This window comes from Diabrotica virgifera, chromosome 2 (genome assembly GCF_917563875.1).
Source record: "Diabrotica virgifera virgifera chromosome 2, PGI_DIABVI_V3a".
Classification (NCBI taxonomy): domain Eukaryota; kingdom Metazoa; phylum Arthropoda; class Insecta; order Coleoptera; family Chrysomelidae; genus Diabrotica; species Diabrotica virgifera.
This window is the reverse complement of record NC_065444.1, coordinates 12,011,940-12,033,489: the sequence shown is the minus strand read 5'-3', so window position 1 is coordinate 12,033,489 and position 21,550 is coordinate 12,011,940. Positions and strand designations below refer to the sequence as shown.

Sequence of the window (21,550 nt, the reverse complement as noted above, 5' to 3'; positions counted from 1 at the left end):
GTTAGATTTTTTCAATTTTTTTACTTTTTAGTTGATTTTTTATAATATTTTTAGTCACTCGTAACTAAAGGAAAGCGTTTCTTAAAATTTCTTTTTTCAGATTTTTTTATTTCATTTATGCACGTACACTAATATTGTAGAGGGCGCCAAAGTCGAGGCGTCGAAAAAAAGTAGTACCGATGGCGGACAGTTAATCTCAGGATTGGGATCTATCTTAGAGTATGGAAAATTTTTTACCCTCTCCCTGGAGTGACCGCAACGAGAACGAAACTGAAGCTAAAACCAAGTTAGAACCAAACACGAGTGCCAGTGGCGTATCGCGTAGGCCAGAAGAAACTATATAAAACTACATAATTAATAAATATTGCTCGTAGGTTTAGTTCAATTTTCAATTTTTATTAATTACACAATATTATACATGGCTTACATAGACAGATTGAAACAAATAACAGTATTTTAGTATGTTGAACTTTTATACCCACTCAAAATAAAACAGGATTAGGAATTAGGGGATGTGACGAAAGCAAACTTTTTGAATTATTGATTTATGATAGATATCTTTATTTCACATAGGTCGCAAAATTTCGGCTCCAATACTATATTTAAATAGGATTTATTTTTTCGAATTCTGAGAAAAAAGTTACAGGGGTGAAAAACTAAGAGACAATTTAGTGTGATTTTTATTTTCAAAGATCTCATTCAAAAGAAACTTTTTATTTATTCTGAGGGACTTTCAGCCCTCGGTAATAATTTAGTCTTTCATTCTGCGTTTAAATTTTTCAAAAGTATTACTTTTTTCAGTATAGGGCTTTTCATTCACAGTCATTTGTTTCGAGCTTCTGTCATGTGTCACATAATATTAATATATCTACGTCATACGTTATTGGTATATAACAATGATACAAACTAGAGACGTATGACGTAGATATATTAATATTATGTGACATATGACAGAAGCTCGAAACAAATGGCAATCGATGAAAAGCCCTATAGGGCTTTTCATTCACAGTCATTTGTTTCGAGCTTCTGTCATGTGTCACATAATATTAATATATCCACGTCATACGTTATTGGTATATAACAATGATACAAACTAGAGACGTATGACGTAGATATATTAATATTATGTGACATATGACAGAAGCTCGAAACAAATGGCAATCGATGAAAAGCCCTATAGGGCTTTTTATTCACAGTCATTTGTTTCGAGCTTCTGTCATGTGTCGCATAATATTAATATATCTACGACATACTTTATTGGTATATAACAATAATACAAACCAAAGACGTATGGCGTAGATATATTAATATTATGTGACACATGACCGAAGCTCGAAACAAATGACAATCTATGAAAAGCCCTATTGGAAAAAAAATGAACACCATGTCAGGTAATATTTTCCAAATTGAATATTCGCTATCTTTGTCGTACAACGCACTCAGTCGAACAGAATGTGCTGACAAGACAGCGGCAATTTTAGATATTTGACACGGCTTTAGGAATAATAATAACGGTTGATCCAAAATGATTGTCACCATAGGTGGCTCTCAACGACAGAGATAGATATACAGTGCATGTCTGTTCTTAATTCAGATATACTACTTTCCAGTTTACGTCAACTTTGCAGTGCACGTCAACTTAACAAGAAAAGTTAGGTTATGTAGAGATGTTGGTGGTGGACATATACAGCATCCTGTTTGATTTTATTTATTATTGTTACTTATAATTGTGTTAATTCTTTTTATTTTAGATTAAAGTTCTGTGTTAAAGGTTTTGACTGATTTTTTATGTTTTATAACGTTAATCAAAATTAATTGATAAAAATTCAGATTAAAACAAGACATACGTAATTTTTTGCACGGCTAGCTTTGATCCAATAATTGTGTATCGCTCGTTATCTTGAGTTGTTTATTAAATAATATTGATAGTGTATTGGCTAAATAATTTAAGACGTGAAATTAATAAAAAGTTATTTATTGTTTATTATTTATGGAAGATCCCAAGCAGAGACTACACCAGGATATATATTGTGATATAAGCACTTTGTTGTTAAAGATATTCAAAATTTATCTAAGCGTTCGATAGTAACAATATATTATTAAAAAAATTCACTTTTCCTCTTTTCTCGATTAAGTAATATCTTTTATGGCATAGTATATAAATTATTATAATCACTGAATACATAGTTAGTGAAAAATTATCATATTAATTAATTGAATTAATAATTTAAGCGATGATACAAGTAACAGTTATCCAAGAACATTCAAAAGTCATCTCAAGTTAATGGTGACAATGTCATTGTCAAGTAATGTTTATGTGTATCTATACAAGTGAAAACTTTACTACATATAATTTGCCGTGTAAAAAAAGAAAAAGTAGAGATAGCCGTAAAATATTTGCGCCTGTGCTCTTAAATAATTTTTTTACATATAAACAAAATAAAATCAAGCAATAAAATGTTTAACAACAAAAAAAGTCAATAATATGTAATAACAATATACGCTATTAATTCCATTTTCGAAGTTGCCACAATATATTTTATAATTTCATTTATTTCGTACCGTTTCGTACCTACACCACTGGTAAAATGGTGATTTTTTATGTTACTTTTAATTTTACATGTAAATTTTTCTCATTTTATAACTTAACCATGTAATTTTAATTATGTAATAAGGTACATTGAAGTGTTAATTTTCAAATTATTAACCATTTAAGAGGCAATATCTAAGAATATAGGAGTATTTATTGAATTTTCATCTACGCACACATAACAGAAATATTTATTTACCTGTAAAATGTAATTCCCACTTATTTCCTGCTGCTGTCGCTTTTACAACCGTAAGCCGAACACATCAACCCTGTAAAGAGTTAAAAAAATTGCTAGTTTTCACTCAGAAATCGCACAAAAATCACTAATAAAACAAGTGATGTCAAATCTCAATGAGAACCAACCGTATTAAAATAAGGATTCAATTTCGTTCGAAAAACAGATTGCGTGTTAGATCTCCGGAGAGGGTAAAAAATTTTCCATACTCTAAGGGATCTATGAAACAAAAAAATCGTAGGCCATTTGAAAAAGGAAGGTCTCTTACATGACAATTTACCACCGTTAGTGAAAAATTCCGCAAAAAAAGGATTTTACGGAAATTTGAAAAAAAATTTGTGAAAAATCGCCCGTTTTTCTTCAGTTTTTCATGGTTAAATAGTATATTGTACAACAAGAGAGAAAAAAAGACATATTTCTCACGAGCGCAGAAGTTTGTTGGCACGAGCCGAGGTACGAGGCGAGTGCCGCAAATCAAGCGAGTGAGAAATATGTCGTTTCCTCACGTGTTGTACACTGTACTTTTTCTATGGATGCGTTTTTGTCGAGAGTTCAATCTTCAAAATTAAATAATTTAGGTGCTATTATGTGGATTATATGAAAAAAATGGAAACAAAATACATATTATACAAATATGTATTAGGTATTTAATATTCTAAATATTTATATACTTTTATTTATTTAAAATTATAGTTACCAGTTATATTTGGACAGTTTTGATAGGTAATTCCTGGTAAGTTTTGATTTGACACATTTTATTTGACAAAAATCTTTGTGTTTGTATTGTGCATGTTACCATGGAAACCGCGATTCTACGTATGAAACCCGTGAGAAAAATATTTCTCACTGCAATGGCCGACTTATCTCACAGTCTGAGAAATTGTTCGTTTTGAATGTATGTAAGTAGTGAGAGAAGTTGCACATTGTATAGCATCCATAGAAAAAAATATATATTTTTTATTTTTTGGTCAAATTGTGGTAAATTGTCCCTAGATATCCCAATCCTGAGATTAACTGTCCGCCATCATTTTTCGAGGCCTCGCCTTTTGCGCCTTCTACAATATTAGTGCACGTGCATAAATGAAAAAAGATATATTTTTTGTACTCTCTAAGAGTTAGATATTAATATTAATATGTAATAAATAGTTTTATGTTCATTTTTAATAAAGTTTCTGAGAAAAAAATCCTTGAAAAAATGATTATTTTTGGTCTTCTAAAGTGTACTAGTACCTTAAATTAATAGTGTAAATCTTCTTCTTTCATAAACTATCCAAAGTATTACTGTAACTTAATCATTTTCTGACTTATAGTGTTGAAAAAAAAATTAATTTGAGATAAACAAATTAAATAACTTTTAAACTATTTGATCAATTGCTTTAAAATTTAGGGTATGATTTAAGCACCAGAAGTCTCAGCATTCCGTGTAATAAGAAGGTTCTAAGTTAATTTTTACATAAGTTATGAATATTTATGAAAACTCAAAATTTATGATTTATTTTGCAATTTTCTAAGCAATCGATAAGGATAGACATATTCAGCAAACGCCATATTGAAGTTTTTTTTTAGCACTTCACAGGAGCGTTAAAAATGCTACTTTAAAGCACGATTTATGAGTTTCTTACTCTCAAATTTGTTTAAAATGCTTAACTTTTTGGTAATAGACGAAAAAAGTGAAAATTTACCCTTTTTTGATCTTCATTTGTTTATAACTACGTATATCATCAAAATCGGCTGCAGGAAACATAGGTTATTATTACAGATGTCCATACTACTCAAAAAATTTCGTTTCGGCCTGGAGGGGGTTGTGTCACCAACAGGATATTTTTTCCTTATTGCTCTGAACTAAAAAGAGACGGCACAGTAAGAAGAAGAATCAAGCAAAACCTTAAAAAATACATAAATAAAACTAATTGTTGCATATTAATTACTACTACTACTATGTTATAAGAATATTACCTTGGTAGTGTGGAAACTCCTCTTTATACATATGGTAAGTCTTCGCATGAGCTTTAAGTACAACATAGTCACATTGATAGTCGTCCAACCCGCTTCTGAGTACTTCTGCAGCTAACCTACCTCTACCATAGCCATAGTGACAGATCTGCTTTGGTTCGTTTATGGTTATCCACAAGCCTACATCAGGAAGATTCTGGATGACAACTCTAGTATAATTCACAAAAATATCAATAAAGTCAGGATTAGTCCAGTCCAATTTAGCATCAAAAAGCGATTGTGGAACTTCCCAGTGATATAAAGTAGATACTGGTATCAGGTTGTATTTCAGACACTCCCTAACCAAATTCTGGTAGTACTGGATACCCTTTTGATTGATGTTGTCAGTGTAACCAGTAGGAAGAATTCTGTAAATAAATTTAGTTGCAAAAAAATAAAAAATTTCAAATACTACATTACCTTGGCCAAGAAATTGAAAACCTATAAAAGTCGGCTCCAAGATCTGCTACTAGTTTTACGTCTTCTTTATATTTATGGTAGGAATCACAAGCTATATCTGCTGTGTCACCATTCTTTATAGGGGATGGCACTCGATGGGTAAAATTATCCAAGATACTTTCCCCTTTACCATCTTCGTTCCACGCACCATCGATTTGGAAAGAAGAAGTAGCTACTCCAAACAAAAAGTTAGATGGAAAAGTTCCATTATTTTTGGCATCAGAAAATCTGTAAAATAATATAATTTTTATTCATCCATGTATAGATCTTCAGTGATTTATAAATAGGACGCTGGCTTGTAGTGGTTAAGTAATTTTTAATTTTGTTGATTTTGATATAATTTATTTTTTCTACAACCGTGTTAAAAATGCAATTTTTAGCACTCCATACGAGCGTTAAAAATGCTACTTTAAGACACTAGTGCTTTAAAATATTTTTAAGGCACTGCAGTTCGTATTGACCGTATAGGCAATTTTGATGTAATGTCAAAAAAATATAAAAATGGTATGTCAGTCAAGTTCAAGTAAAAGTTTTTGTAGATATTGTCCTGTAATTACGTTTGTAGAAAAAATATTGTATGATGTGCGTGTTAAAAAGTACATTTTTAAGGCACTCACGTGAATTGCAGAACTTGCTATCGCTTATTCTGCAAACTTTCACATGCGTGCCTTAAACGTGTACTTTTAACACTTATATCATAAATAACTATTAGCTAATCCGAGATGAATATAATAAAATACAATTCACGAAAAGGATGTCAAAAAGAGATGGAGAAAATATTTTGACAGTTTATTAAATGAAGCATTTGACAGACAGCCTCTGGAGTTAACGGAGACAGTAACAGCAATGGTTACCAGAATAACAAACGAGGAAGTGGCTCAAGCGCTTCAAACAATAAAGAAAGGAAAAGCAGTCGGACCAGATGATATTCCTGGGGAAGTATGGAGAGCATTGGGAGAGACAGGAATAAGTTAGCTAGCAGGTCTATTTAATAGAATTATGGAAGTTGGTCAAATGCCAGACGAATGGAGAAGCAGTATATTAGTACCTGTCTACAAAAACAAGGACATACAACAATGTACAAACTACAGGGCTATAAAGCTACTTAGCCACACCATGAAAATATGGGAGAGAGTAATTGATAGACGGATACGTGAAGAAACCAAAATATCCGATAATCAATTTGGCTCTATGCAGGGCAGATCAACAACAGATGCAATTTTCATTGTAAAGCAACTGATGGAAAAATACAGGAATAAAGAGACCAACGCTCATATGGTATTCATTGTTCTTGAGAAAGCAGTTCCTCGAAAGATTCTGTGGTGGGCACTCAATAAGAAAGGAGTCCCTGGTGAATATGTAAAGATTGTGAGAGATATGTATGAGGGAGTAACGACTAGTGTTAGGACAGGTGTGGGAGAGACTGATAAATTTCAGGTGAGAGTAGAATTGCACCAAGGCTCGGTGCTTATTCCTTATTTATTCTCATTAGTTTTGGACCAGATAACAGCAAAACTAGAGGGTAGCATTCCATGGTGCCTAATCTATGCTCATGATGTAGTGTTAATAGGAAATAGTGAAAGAGACTTAGAACAAAAACTGGAACAGTGGAGACAAGCTCTGGAGGAAAAAGGTTTAAACCTTAGTAGGAGAAAAACAGAGTATTTGGAATGTTCATTTAAACATGGAGCTACTACAAATAAAATGGTATCTTTGGATGGTGAAATGATTGTGAAAAGCAATAGTTTTAAGTACCTAGGATAGGGTATTACAGAGTAATGGAGAAATAGATGGAGATGCATGCAGTAGAATTGGGGCTGGATGGATGAAGTGGAAAGAAGCGAGTGGTGTGTTGTGTGACAGAAAAATTCCAATGAAGCTGAAGAGAAAATTCTATAAAACAGCCATAAGACCGGATATGATGTACGGAACTGAATGATGGGCAATAAAAAAGAAAGAGGAACGACGAATGCATGTGGCGGAAATGAGAATGCTTAGATGGATGAGTGGAGTGACAAAGAAGGATCAAATTAGAAATGAGTATATTAGGGGAAGTCTAGGTGTGGCACCAATTGATGCCAAAATGAGGGAGCATAGGTTAAGGTGGTTTGGTCATGTTCAACGTCGAGACGTTAATCACCCAATACGAAGAATAGCTGAAGTGCAGATTCCTGGAAGGAGTAGGAGAGGAAGACCAAAGAAGACCTGGGGGAGACGATAACGCAGGACATGTTGGTAAAGGGGATTAACATTGATATGACCCAAGATAGAATTGTGTGGAGAAATGCAATTAGGGAAGCCGGCCCCGCATAGGGATAAGGCAAAGAGAATGATAATGATGATGATGATGATGATGATGATGATGATGATGACGATGATGATGATGATGATTTTAGCTAATCCCGTAAATTTTATATTATCTTGGATCTTTTATAACAGAAAATTTAATAAATTCTGCAAATAATTATATAGCTTTATAACTTTGTTTTGCATTTTTATTTAAATACCTAATTATTACGTTCATTTTAAGTTAATTGAATAATAAAACACCAGAGTATAGTCTTATAAATTATACAGATTATATTTGTAATATTATTATCTAATTAAAAAAAATTATTTTTTTATTATGCTGCCATCTATCGACAACTACAATAACTAGAATAAATGTTATAAAAATGTCACCGACGAAATGTAATCACCGACGTGCCTTTTTTCTGTCACATACAATTTAATGCGTTAGAAAGAAATCGAAAAACTGTGACGCACTGAAAGATGATCATGAGAAATACTGTACATCACAACTTCAATCATTTTACATTATTACCTCTTTAAATTTTTTGTAGCAATAATACATGATTTCAAAATAAAAAAAATAGCGTAAAGTACCTATTCGTGGATAACTGAACACTTCCTCTATTTCGAAAATTCGCGCGTGTTTTAAAGACCTCAATATCCACTTATACTTTAATATAAAGGGTGTTTGGTAAAGAATGGGCCATAGCTTAACCATAGATTCCTGAGGTTAAAATAGGTCGATTTAAGCTAACTTACCTTAGTACAAAAGTTGATAATAACCGAAATACAGGGTGTCAAAGTTAAACTTTTATTTTATTTATTCTTGAATATTCTTCATGCCTGACAGGCATGGGATAACAACACAAAATTTGGTAAGCGGGGGTTTTTTGAGATGAGAAATCTAAATTCGCCACCAAAAATGATGCAATACCCAGAGGGAGCCACATACGTCTTTCAGTGCTCATTTAATACGTTCAGTTTTTTTATCCCCCACTCTATATACTTTTTTAATTAAAATTTTTATTCCCTTAATATTTTTACTTAAAATGGTATACTACATTCATCTCCCTAGACTTAACTGTTTTTGAGATAAACGCATTTTAAATCTGCGATACAACATATTTTTGTGCATGATATCATTGTAGCTAGACCCGAAAAATAAACTTGAAACCATAATAATTGTGCCAGTTCTCATATTTATGTCATTGCATCGCAAATTCCATTTGAAGAAATTTGCGATACATTTTTGTAAATATTTATGGTTTTAAGTTATTTTTCGATTGTAACTACAATGACAATATGCAAAAAATTATGTTGCCCCGCAAATTTAAAATGCGTTTATCTCAAAAACGGTGAGTTTAACGAGATGAATGTAGTATACCTTTTTTAAGTAAAAATATTGGGAGAATAAAAGTTTTGATTTAAAAAGTATGTAGAGTGGGTAATAAAAAAAATTGAACCTATAAAATGAGCGATGAAAGGCATATGTCTGGCCCCTCTGGACTATGCCCCTCTGGGCAATACATCATTTTTGGTGGTGAATTTAGATTTTCCGTCCCAAATAAAAATAACCCTTGCTTGCCAAATTTCGTGATATTATCCCATGCCTGTTAGCAAATATTCAAGAATAAATAAAATAAAAGGTTAACTTTGACATCCTGTATGTCGGTTATCAACTTTTGTACTAATAGGCCAGGGTAATAAGACAAAAATATACCCTGTTCGTGACACTTCAGCAGCCAGGGTACTGAAGCGTTTTTTCGACAAGTATTACCTATAGGAACAAATTTTAACTATTTCCTGCGTAGGATCTGGCGGCCATTTTTATTTATAAACAATTAACTGTCAAAAAATGGCATTTTTCCCTTTTTTCTCAAATCAATGGAAAACAGTGAAGCTTATGATTTTTTTAGTACCAATATCTTTGAGATTATGGAAAAAGCTTTAAAATGACATATTACAAAGTTTGATATACCCATTTATTGTTAATATAATTGCGAAAAAAGGTCGGAATTGCAAAAAAAAATATTTTCGCAATAACTATTGTAAAAATTAGTGTACAGGTTTAAAATTTTTGTCAATTGAGGGTTCTTTGGTGCTTACTATGTGATAAAAATTTCAAAGCGATTCATTCAATTGTTTAAATTTTATTCGAATTGTTTATCTCGGAGAGCACTTTCTTTGCAATAACATAAGTCAGAAAAAAAAAGACGGTAGAAACATGCCACAGGTGTCAAATGGAAGAGCATGAGTTATATTTTCAAGTTGGTTTAAAAAAAGCGAATAAACCATGTATTTTTTAATAATAAATAATTATGTAAATATCGTAAATCTTTCCTTACAAACTTTTTGGATAACTTTTTCCAAAAAAATTAACTTTTTTACCCTGTTTTAAGTGTACAACTACCAAGTAGTGTTATTTATATCATAAATGATAAAAAATTATAATAAATATATATATAATTTCTTATATAACAATATAAAAAGTTTATAAGGAAAGATTTACCATACTTTTTCATAATTATTTATTACTAATAAATGCATTTTTTATTCGTTTTTTTTAAACTAAATTGAAAATATAGCTCATGCTCTTTCATTTGACATCTGTAGAATGGTTCTAACGTCATTTTTTTCTGACTTATGTTATTGCAAACAAAAAGCTCTCTGGGATAAACAATTTGAATAAAATTTAAACAATTGAATGAATCGCTTTGAAATTTTTATCACATAATAAGCACCAAAGAACCCTTATATGATAGAAATTTCAAAGCTGTACACTAATTTTTACAATAGATATTGCGAAATTATTTTTTTTGCAATTCCGACCTTTATTTGTAATTATATTAACAATAAATGAGTATATCGAACTTTGTAATACGTCATTTTAAAGCTTTTTCCATAATCTCAAAGATATTTTTACTAAAAAAAAACATAAGTTTCACTGTTTTCCTTTTAATTTGAAAAAAAAGGGAAAATGCCATTTTTTAACACTTAATTGTTTATAAATAAAAATGGCCGCCAGATCCTACGCAGGAAATAATTACAATTTGCTCTTATAGGTAGGTATTACCTGTCGAAAAAACGCTTCAGTACCCTGGCTGCTCGAGTGTCATGGAAAAAACCTTATTACCCTGGACTATAAGGTAAGTTAGCTTAAATCGACCTATTTTATCTTCAAGAATCTATGGTTAAGCTATGGCCCATTCTTTACCAAACACCCTGTATATGTACTATTAATCAGCATTTAATCTCTGTGGTGTAATCAAAAATCGTTTTGAGCCTTTTTTTCTCTTTGATTCATTGGTTTTATTTCAAATTTTTACATTTTTTCATTGAAGAATATTAAATTATCTAATTAACACTTACCTTAAGTAAATTGATAAAATTAGACAATAAATTATTTTGCACATTTTATATATAGGTACGCTACTCCAAATGCTGATATGCCATAACTAAGAGGTACCTATTTTTTGCAGTTAAATAATTATGTTATTCATATCTACATGTACCTATTAAATGTATGTGCTATTAAAGGTATGTGCTATTATTAAAGGTATGTGCTATTAATACTATTATAGATAAGGTAGTTAACTTAATGTCAGCTATATAATTAAATTAATTAACAGAAACGATCCAAAGAAACTTCGTATTTTACTAACAAGACTAAACACCAAGAAAAGCTGTATAATGAAAGATTATAATATAAATATATTATATTTACAATTTTTTTAGTATCATGTTTATATGGGATTGAACTACAATTATTGGTGTAATGAAAATTACATTTCTTAATTAACTATTGTATGACGTTTAGTTTTCCACTCCGGAAATAGTCCTCAGAAGATGGGCTCAATCTCATATAATCATAATACTAAATTGAGGAATGTAAAATCATAGTCGGCAATCTCCCATTTCCATAATTTGGGGAAACCGCGATAAACTGTAGAAACTAACAAAATGAAATTAAAACAATAAAACTAATAAATAATCATATAAAATTTGGTTTGTGATCGGATGTCCAGAAAGAGGGGCTTAAGAAATTATTTCTTTTCCTTATTTTAATATTTTAGTTTGGAGATTGCCGTTTTTGTTTGCAATGCTTGGAGATTGACGGATATGAAAATGATCTATAAGAATATTGCCAGTTTTGAAACTATTAAAACATCATTGTGCCGGCTACTTAGTGAAGAAAAATATATTTTTATATTGAACAATAATATAATTCAGGGGTTTGGTTCACTGTTCACTGATACTAATAACTAGACCAGAGAAATTAAGAGGCGACTAGAAATAGCGAGACAATCATTTATCAAAATGAAAAAGTTCCTATGCTGCCGGGACATAAATTTGAAATTAAGAACGAGAATGTTAAGGTGCTATGTTTTCTCCGTACTCTTTTACGGCGTGGACACGGACACTGAAAAAGATAAACATCAAAAACTTTGAGGCATTCGAGATGTGGTCCTACAGGAGAATGTGGAAACTACCATGGACAGATGGAGTAACAAATCAAGATGTTATGCTGAAGATGAGGAAGGAATGCGAAGTCATAAAAACAATACCAACGAGAAAACTGGAATATCTAGGCCACATAATGAGAGGGGGAAAGTACTCCCTGCTAAGGCTCATAATCCAAGGAAAAATCTCAAGAAAGAAAAATGTGCGACGTAGGAGGATTTCCTGGTTGCGAAATTTAAGTGAGTGGTACGAGTGCAGTGCAATACAATTGTTCAGAGCTGCCGCCAACAAAGTTAATTGCTGTGATGGTAGCCAACCTCCGATAGGAGACGGTACTGCAAGAAGAACAAAATAATATAATATGTAAAAGCAATTTATATGCATATCATTTAAACTAAAATATCCAGAAGTTCGGGTATATATTCACAGGTTTCGACAGAGTTCACGACATTCGCAGTTGATCACATGCGAGCGCTACGTGGCTCTTATTGGCAGCAGCGGAGATTGCCGTGTTTGGTACGCACTTAGCTATGGAAATTGCCGCTTTTGATCTAAATATGAATTTTTCACTGCGATTTGTATACAGTTAAGACCGCTTATGGTCCTTACAAATAGTTTTATCTAACAGATAATAAAAAAACTCATCAGATGAGGTCCCTAACTCACAACAAGAAAAAGTGGAGATTGCCGCCTTCGATTTTACACCTCTCAATTAACCATGCCACAAGAAAACAATTTCAGAACCTTGCTTACAATTTTTTATTATTTTATACGATTATTTGTACACACACATATACAGTTTAAATAAAATTTTTCTACAACCGTGTTAAAAATGCAATTCTTAGCACTCCATAGGAGCGTTAAAAATGCTACTTTAAGGCACTAGTGCTTTAAAAAATTTAAGGCACTGCAGTTAAAAGTGAATTGTCAAATTGTGGAACGTCAAAATATGTATATTTCATTTACTAACATTAATATTAATAGCACAACTTAGACAATTTGAAAATGGTGGTTTAAAAGGTTTTTTAAAATTTAATTTAAACTGTATTATTGCATTTTTAACACGTTTGTAGAAAAAACAAGTTTATGTAACGGTATAATATTTTCGCTAAGAATTTTTAGACATTCCCCTCGAGTGTAGACAACCAGTTCCACCTTTTACGGGTCATAGGTTTCATGGTTTTGGCAATTAACAAAAATATTGTATTTTATAAATTTATAACGTTTATAGAAAAAATATTGAATGATATACGTGTTAAAAAGTATATTTTTAAGGCACTAATGTGAATTGCAGAATTCGCTTCGCTCATTCTGCAAACTTTCACATGCGTGCCTTAAAATTGTACTTTTAACACATATCATATATAACTATTTGTTAGCCCATTCAATACTAACGGTTTTTGAAGGACATTCCAAGTAGCATAACCATGTTTTTTTTTGTTAATAATAACTATAAAACTTCCCTTATAAAAATCATCATCATAAGCCGTTTTGAGTTCACTGCTGAACATATGCCTCCCTTAGATAATTCCATTCCATCCGATCTTGAGCACCCTGAATTCAGTTATGCTGAATGAACATACTTCAATTAATTATACAGGGGAAAATCCAGGGGAAGAGAAGTATAGGAAGAAGAAGAATCTCATGGTTGCGTAACTTGAGGGAATGGTAGGGATGCACATCAACCGAACCATTCAGAGCAGTAGCATCTAAGATCAAAATAGCCATGATGATTGTCAGCCTCCGTCGCGGAGATGTCACGTAAAGAAGAAGAACTCCTTAGAGGACGTTCTCGATTACGATAAGCATCATGTCTAGGTCTCAATTATAAAATTTTCTTTGCCCATCTTTCATCTTTGAATCTGGCAACATGTCTCTTCCAGTTCCATCTCAGCGTTATAACTCTTTGAGCTGCATCCATAACACCAATTTTTCTCCTAACCATTTGATTTGAAACTCAAATGGGGTCTCAGAGTCAAAGTCTCTGAAGGGATATTGTATTTTATCAATTAGGTAACTATGACTATGGTAAGTGTCAATCGATCTTTCTACTCTATACACTAGAACTTGGAGTAAACATTGATCAAATACCTTCCATTTCAAGTACATGGGAATATCTGATCTAAAAACTTCCCTCAGTTTTCCATAAGCCGTCCATGCCAGTCTTATTCTCCCGCTTAACTCTTTGGTTGATTACATCATCAACCCATACTCGTCCACTTATGGACATAGGTCTCCCTCAGTTCTTCCCATCTTTCTCTGTTTTGTGCGGCTTGCATCCAGTTGCCGACAATACGCTTCAGATCGTCAGCCCATCTGGTTCGTGGTCGTCACTTGAGCGACGCGATTCTTTCGACGGCGTCCGTTGTTTTTGTTCTACGACGTATTTCTTCGTTTGGGATTCGGTCCCTCAGGAAGACATCCAACATCTGGCGCTCCATAGCCCTCTGAGTTATGCGAATCTTGTTCACTACCTTTTTTGTGAGTGTTAATGTTTCCACTCCATAAGTGAGTACAGACAATACACACTGGTCAAAGATTTTCCTTTTCAAGCATATGGGTAAGTCCGATTCAAATACATAGCTCAGTTTACCAAACGCTGCCCAGGCTAATCCTATGCGACGTGGGAGCTCGCACGTTTGATTATCTCTTCCCAACCGAATTTCATGTCCCAAGTACTTATAAGATGCAGTCTGCTCAATATCCATTCCATCAACAATAATATTACGATTTAGCACCAGATTAGTCATTATTTGCGTCTTGTTGATGTTAATTTTTAGTCCGACCTCTAAGGAAGCGTGATATAACTTGTTCAACATTATTATTGAATCATTTATACAATCAGCTATAAGGACGTTTGGTTGATTACCTGTTCCTAATTTAATCTCGTGGCCCAGATATTTGCAGCTATACACTTTGGCCAGTACAAGGTGGATTTTATTTATTTAGCGTATGGCTTAAGTATATCACAGAATATATTTAGATTTATGCATTATACAATGCATCACAAACAGATGTCCAATTTTTTTATATATTCGATTGACCCTTCGGTTGCCATTACAAAGTCTATAGGGTCGCCTGTGTATGCTCTGCGTGGGCAGTCCTGAACAATGTGACTGATCGTCTGTCTTGCAGCGCCGCAGTCACAAGAAGGCGAGGGGAGTTTACCCCATCTGTGGAGGGAGTCGGCGCATCTTCCACAGTTTGTTCGAATTCGATTAAGGGCTGCCCAAATCTTACGGGGACGTTCAAATTCGCCAGGTTTCCCTATGATGTCCGGTAGACTATGGTAATGCGGATCTGTCCTACTTTCCCAATCTTCTCTCCATCGGGTATTTAAGTCAAAGTTGGATTGCTGCAGCGCTTGAGCAGATTGTAGAGGGGGTAACCTGGATCGGAGACGGTTTCCAAGAATATCGGGTGGAAAATACAAGGTGGAAAATATACATAGTTAAATCCAGTAAAAAGGTTTTTTCTACGAGCGTGCAAAAATGTCTACTTTCGCGCACGCATTTTAGTTTAGAAAGTTTTACTTTTCCGCACCCGTGTTACTTTTCCGCACGCGGTTTTACTTTCCGCACGCGTGTTAATTTAGATATGTTAATATGGTCTTAAAGTAATTATAATACATGCAATAAACTAATATTTAGATATTATTTACTAATTTATTTCAAATATATCTTATTGTGTTCCTGTTTTAATGAAATTAACGCGACAATTCGATGAAATAAAATTATTTTGACATAATATTCGAAAGTCAAATCGGTAGACAATAACAGTCGTTTTGAATCATCTTCATGGAAACCAAGATCGTCGTCATGCTAACTAATTATATTGAAAGTTTGGTTTTGACAACCTTGTCAAAGAATTAATTTGTGTATGTATTTTCATATTAATTAAATTAATTGATTAAGATTTGGTAATTTTTTAAAGACTCTTAGAAAAAATATTGTTCCTAACTCATGCAGAAAGTCTCTCTTCCGCACTCGACTGGTTGCCGAACGACGCGAAGCGTGCGGAAAAGAATGACTTTCTGCACTTGTTAGGAAAATAACTATTTCGTTCTTTTATTTTTCATGGCGCATTGGTACGTCATGAGCATACCGAACCAAATTGTTGTGCGGTGTGCTCATGTCGTACTGGTGCGTTGTTGTCCTGTTGGCCACTGTTCACCCGCGTCTTGCTCGAACGCATATGCCTGTTTCATACGCGGTTTAACTGTTTCCTGTACGAATTTTAACTTTTCTAAAGGATGTTGCTTACTGGAAAAACTCTCTGCATGTCATTAGATTTAGCAAAATAAATGCTTACATGTGAGCAGATATCTGTACTCGTTGAAGTTAAATAAAAAAATGTCTTGTAATTTTGAGAAAAACTACCAGTTTACTTATAAATAATTTATAGCTTAAACAACATAGGTAAATGTGTTCCACAGAATCGCAAATAATAATACTGTCGTCATAAATACTGAAATTGTGTTGAACTGTTCTGAGCTTTTAATAAGCGCATCGTGTTTATCACACTTCTATAATAGTTCGCTGATTTTTTCGGAGTTCTGGTACGATATGGATCGGTAAAGTTTATATGGTAGAGTCCAAAATGAGGGCTAAAAAGAGACATAAGAACATTAAAGCATAAAGGCATAAAGACATAACATAGAATAAACTCAAAAGAAAATGTTAAATCAATTTTAATTTTAATTTTAATCAACACCAGCTTTCAGAACTAACAACAACTTAAGCAAATATATTAAGAACAATAAAAGCCGAAAGAGAAAGCAACTACAGAGTGGTGTGTACAAACTAACTTGTGGTGACTGTCCGAAAACGTACATCGGTCAAACTGGCAGAACTTTTGACAAACGGATAACAGAACACAAAAGGGCTTTCATCAATAGAAAAACAGACACTTCTACATACGCACTTCACCTTCTAGATCATAATCATTCTTTCAATGAAGAGTTTCAAATTCTGCATATCCAAAATAAAGGCCTTAAGATATCTTTTTTAGAATCTATGGAAATTAATAAACTGAAAAATATAGATATAATTCTGAATGACCAACTCGAGACAAACAGCTCCCCACTCCTCAACCTCTTCAGTTAAAGACTTAAAAAGACAAACACATTGCAAACTATATCACTTGAGAAAGGCACTCTGCCGAAACAGCTGTAGTCACATATTTGTAATAATTTTTGTGGAAGTATAGAAACCAAACGTTTTCAGTGTTTTATTGTTAGATAAAATGAAAATACAGTTTCACGCCACGTAATACTCATATCAACTCTTTTGTAGCTGGAATATTGTATGCGCCGCTCTTTTTACAGCGTTTAGTTTTTTATTCTTGTTAGACGTATTCTTTGCACTTTTTTTATTTAGTTTAATATTACCGAAATTGTTCAAATTTTCGAGTTCAAATGCTTCGAAAATTTTATTTTCAGGAAAACAATAACTCTAAATTTCCTTTTCTTTTTGCTTATCCATATGACATTTTCAGTACACAAAAAGGCATAAGGGATAAAATCTTAGTTGCACTTCGTATTGAAATACGACGGTTTACTACTCTATTTGTCTAATTGCCTGTACAACATTTAACAATTATTGTCTTGTAGAAAATTGACCATTTACAATTTCCTGTATATTCTTGGCAGTGGAACATAGCCACATATTATTAGCCATAACCTTAGCTATAAAGGTTTAAATCCGTACTATTCGCTAAAATAAATCATAACAACTTACAAAATAAAAAAAACTTTATTAAAAATATGGTAAAATGGATTAAACCGTTAATAACAACTAAGTTTGGATATTAAACACAAAAAAATCTAGATACTAGATATGCAATTTAAAAATATGAAACGAATAAAAAAATTAGATCACTAAACATCCATGAGTCCCTTAACGAACAGGTGTTCCTTTTTAAGTAGGTCGTCTTTCATTTCTTCAATTTTTTTCATCAGTTCTTCATCGGTCAGGCTATTAATGTCCATTGATTTCAGTTGCTTCATAGCAGTTCTGATCATTGCGTCTCCTTCCTAAAATAGAAAATTGATATTAAGATCTTGAGGTTATCAAAAATACGAGTATTAATTGAATTTCAATACAAGAAAAACAAAAATCAATACATTATTATTTAACTATACAATTCCATAAAAATAAAAATTTTATTATCAGGTGCGGGAGCACGCCAAATAGAATTATATTTTAGTGACGTCACTTTGCCTAGCAACCGTCGATTCTCCCATTATGAAATTCTATTTTGTGACGTCAGCAAAATAGAATTCTAATTGGCGTGCTCTGGTCCCTGACCCATTTTGAACGACAGTCGTACCCGTTTATTAGAATACCGAAAAGGCCACAGATAGAATGGATGATATATAATCCTTTGTCGCCTAGTAACTATAGTATTTCACATGGTATTGAATCAATGCCTGGGGATTTATTTCTCTTTAGTGATTTAATTGCATCTTTGACTTCAGCGAGTAAGACAGTAGGTTCTCTAGGGTAGTCAGAAGACCACTGATTTTCTGCTGATACCTCGTTATTTTTATATAGCTCGCCACAGTAGTTTCGCCATGTTTCCAATATTTCATCAGTATCGGTCTTTAAATTACCTTCCGTATCTATTACAGACCACGTTTGAGGTTTAAATTCTCTGGTAAGGAGTTTGATCTTCTGGAATAAGTCCCTCGGTTTATTTCGACAGCCATGTTCCTCTATCTCTCTGCATATTTGAGAGATGTAATCAGCTTTATCTTTGCGGCACTGTTTTCTGATTTCTCTCGATAACGATCTGTATTCTTTGAATACAGATCGTTATCTAGATACGGTTTGTTCCTTATCTAGTTTTATCTTCTTTTCTGCGTTGAATCACAGTCCACGTATTATCGGATATCCATGGCTTACGGCCAGTGGAAACCGCTGGCTCACAGTCTGTTGCAGCCTCAATTACCTTATCTTTGAGATAGATCCAAGTGCTCTCAGGGTCACTATCTACTTGGTCTAAAGAAAGAGCATCTTCTAGGTTTTGTTGGAAGTCATTGATTTTTTATGGATTTAGAGACATGACTTTTCTCTGGGGTCTTCTTTTGGGGACTTTAAAATGACGTCGAACGTTCAAAACCAGAAGTTGATGATCGCTTCCACAGTTTGCGCCAGGATATGTTTTACAGTTGATGGACGACGACTTCCATCTTGATCTTATTAGTATGTAGTCTATTTGATTCCTTGTTCGTCCATCTGGGCTGCGCCATGTGTATAATCTCCGTGGATGATGTTGATATAACGTGTTTGTAATTATAAGATGTTGTTCTACACAGAACTCCACTAGACGGTCGCCATTCTCATTTCTCTGTCCCAGTCCATTTTTGACCAGCACTCCTTCAATATTTTCATTAGATGACCCCACTTTGGCGTTAAAATCTCCTAAAATTATGACGAGTTCACGATTCGGAATAGCGCGAACAGTTTCTTCTAGACGACCATAGAACCTGTTGATGTCTTCTTCTTGTGCAGCTGTTGTAGGAGCGTATACCTGGACAAGGTGTAGGGTATTGGTGGATATTCTCATTTTAAGGGATATTATCCTGTTATCAATAGTATTATATCCAATTACGCAGTCGTTAAGTTTAGAGGGTACAATTATTGCGACTCCCTTTGTACTTTTGTTATCTGGGCCTGAAAAATAGTTGCTTGTTGCCAGCAGTTGTTTTAAAATGCCCTTTTCCTCTCCAATGAGTTTCTGAGAGTCCCAGTACCGAAAGATTGTGGTCTGCCATTTCTTTTTTAATTATGTGTAACTTTCCAGGGTTTTGGATCAGTCCCTGGACGTTCCATGTACCAAATCGCGACATTTTCTTAAATTAAATGAAAATTTGGATTCAGTCGCACAATTTCTGCCAGGTGCCTGGTCCCTCACACCTTGGCAGCCGGTAGCAAATTTCACACCATCCGACCCGGAACCGAGATGGCGCCGAGAGTGAGTCGGGTCGCTACACCTTCCATCTTCACTTACTGAAATTGTCATCGTTATGGGAAGAAGTTTCCTTCTCCACCGCTGTATATGTGCCGTTTCTGTGGCTATCATTCTCGCAGCATGGTCAGTTTTGTAACAGCCAGCTGCCACTGTCCAACCTACCACCATGTCTGGCTACCCTCACTTAGTTTAGCCTGCAGACCAATGCGGTTGCCCGGGATGTGGCACGTGGAGCCACAAGTGAGAGTTGAGTGCCTTATGAGGACCAGTTATCAAAAAACAATCTCCCATCTATGACGTTTGATGTGGGCGTTCCAATAAAAGGTGCTACCTCTATAACACACTCGTACACCCCAGTATTTACATTGTAGTAAATGTATAAAATGTAGTATGTAAATTCTAAAATATGTTAAAAATTCTCTCTTCATTATTTTAACGATGAGAATGGAACAGACACGTTTTTGTCGATTTTAATGCGGCATATGACAGTGTTCAAGTCTTCACAACCCTATGAATGAGTTAGGAATTCCAAAACCCTGATAGGCATGATAAAAGTAAAAATGTCCAAGATACTATCATTAATAAAAATTCAAAATCGTCAATACTATTCGAAATACATAGATGGTGAAGGCAGGGAGACGCACTGGCGTGTTAGCTTGAAAAAGTCGTACGAGATGCTAATTTAGATAGCAGTAGAACTATATTTAATACTTCAGCCCATATTCTAGCATAAATATACTAACGACGTGGATATTATAACAAGAACCAGGGCGAGAACGACGAAAATCCTAATCGAGCTAAACGAATGGGATTACATATGCGTAATCAAAATAAAACCAAATTCAGGCCGAGTAATACAAACACAAGAGCTGGAAATGTTGACGCATATATAATTGTCGATGATCAAAAGAGCTCATATATCTAGGGACATCGGTTATCCTCAATAATAACACATTAGGGGAAATAAAAAAGTCGAACCATAATTATGGCAAATAGGTGTCATCATGGTATATCAAACGTCTGTAACAAAAAAACTCGTATAAGAGTGTATATAACACTAATATTCCCCGTTGTCACATATAGATCAGATGCATGAACCTTAACCAAAACAGACGAATCTATCATGAAAAAATCGAATGATAAAAAAGATTCTAATGCAACTGGTGGGAATGAGAAGACGGGGTAGACCAAAGCTGAGGTGGGTAGTCGGGATAACACAGGATGCTTAAAATATCGGTGTTGCCAACTGGAAAATCAAAGCATGGCACAGATCACAATACTTTTGTTACGCTTGTTTTATACTACCACCTGATTTCCGCAATAGGGTTTTTCATCGATTGTCATTTGTTTCGAGCTCCTGTCATATTTCGTATAATCCGTGTATATTAATCTTATACACCAGCGTTTCCCAACCGCTGGGTCGCGACCCACTAGTGGGTCGCGGGCGGATTTCAGGTGGGTCGCGGCTTGGCTCTTACAGTAGCTGAATAACGTACATATATGTATCATCATGGGTGTGGAATGGGTCGCGAACATGAAAAAAAACA

At 33.8% G+C, this 21,550-nt stretch overlaps 2 protein-coding genes across 6 annotated transcripts in view; both read right to left on the bottom strand.

Moving 5' to 3' along the window:
* The window catches only part of LOC114333357 (myrosinase 1), a 117,769-nt gene extending 106,763 nt beyond the window's left edge, over positions 1-11,006 (bottom strand). For both annotated transcript variants that reach the window (XM_050643386.1, XM_050643387.1), the window contains exons 1-3: positions 10,938-11,006; positions 5,238-5,504; positions 4,782-5,185 (exon numbers count right to left, since the gene is read on the bottom strand). In XM_050643386.1, the coding sequence (XP_050499343.1) occupies positions 4,782-5,185; positions 5,238-5,504; positions 10,938-10,981 (715 nt within the window). In that variant the 5' untranslated portion in view covers positions 10,982-11,006. The remainder of the gene's footprint in view (positions 1-4,781; positions 5,186-5,237; positions 5,505-10,937) is intronic.
* Positions 11,007-17,763: 6,757 nt separating this feature from the next.
* LOC114333354 (DNA mismatch repair protein Msh2) overlaps positions 17,764-21,550 on the bottom strand; it is a 140,789-nt gene continuing 137,002 nt past the window's right edge. For all 4 annotated transcript variants that reach the window (XM_028283215.2, XM_050643383.1, XM_050643385.1 and 1 more), the window contains one exon: positions 17,764-18,063. In XM_028283215.2, coding sequence (XP_028139016.1) covers positions 17,908-18,063 — 156 coding nt within the window. In that variant the 3' untranslated portion in view covers positions 17,764-17,907. The remainder of the gene's footprint in view (positions 18,064-21,550) is intronic.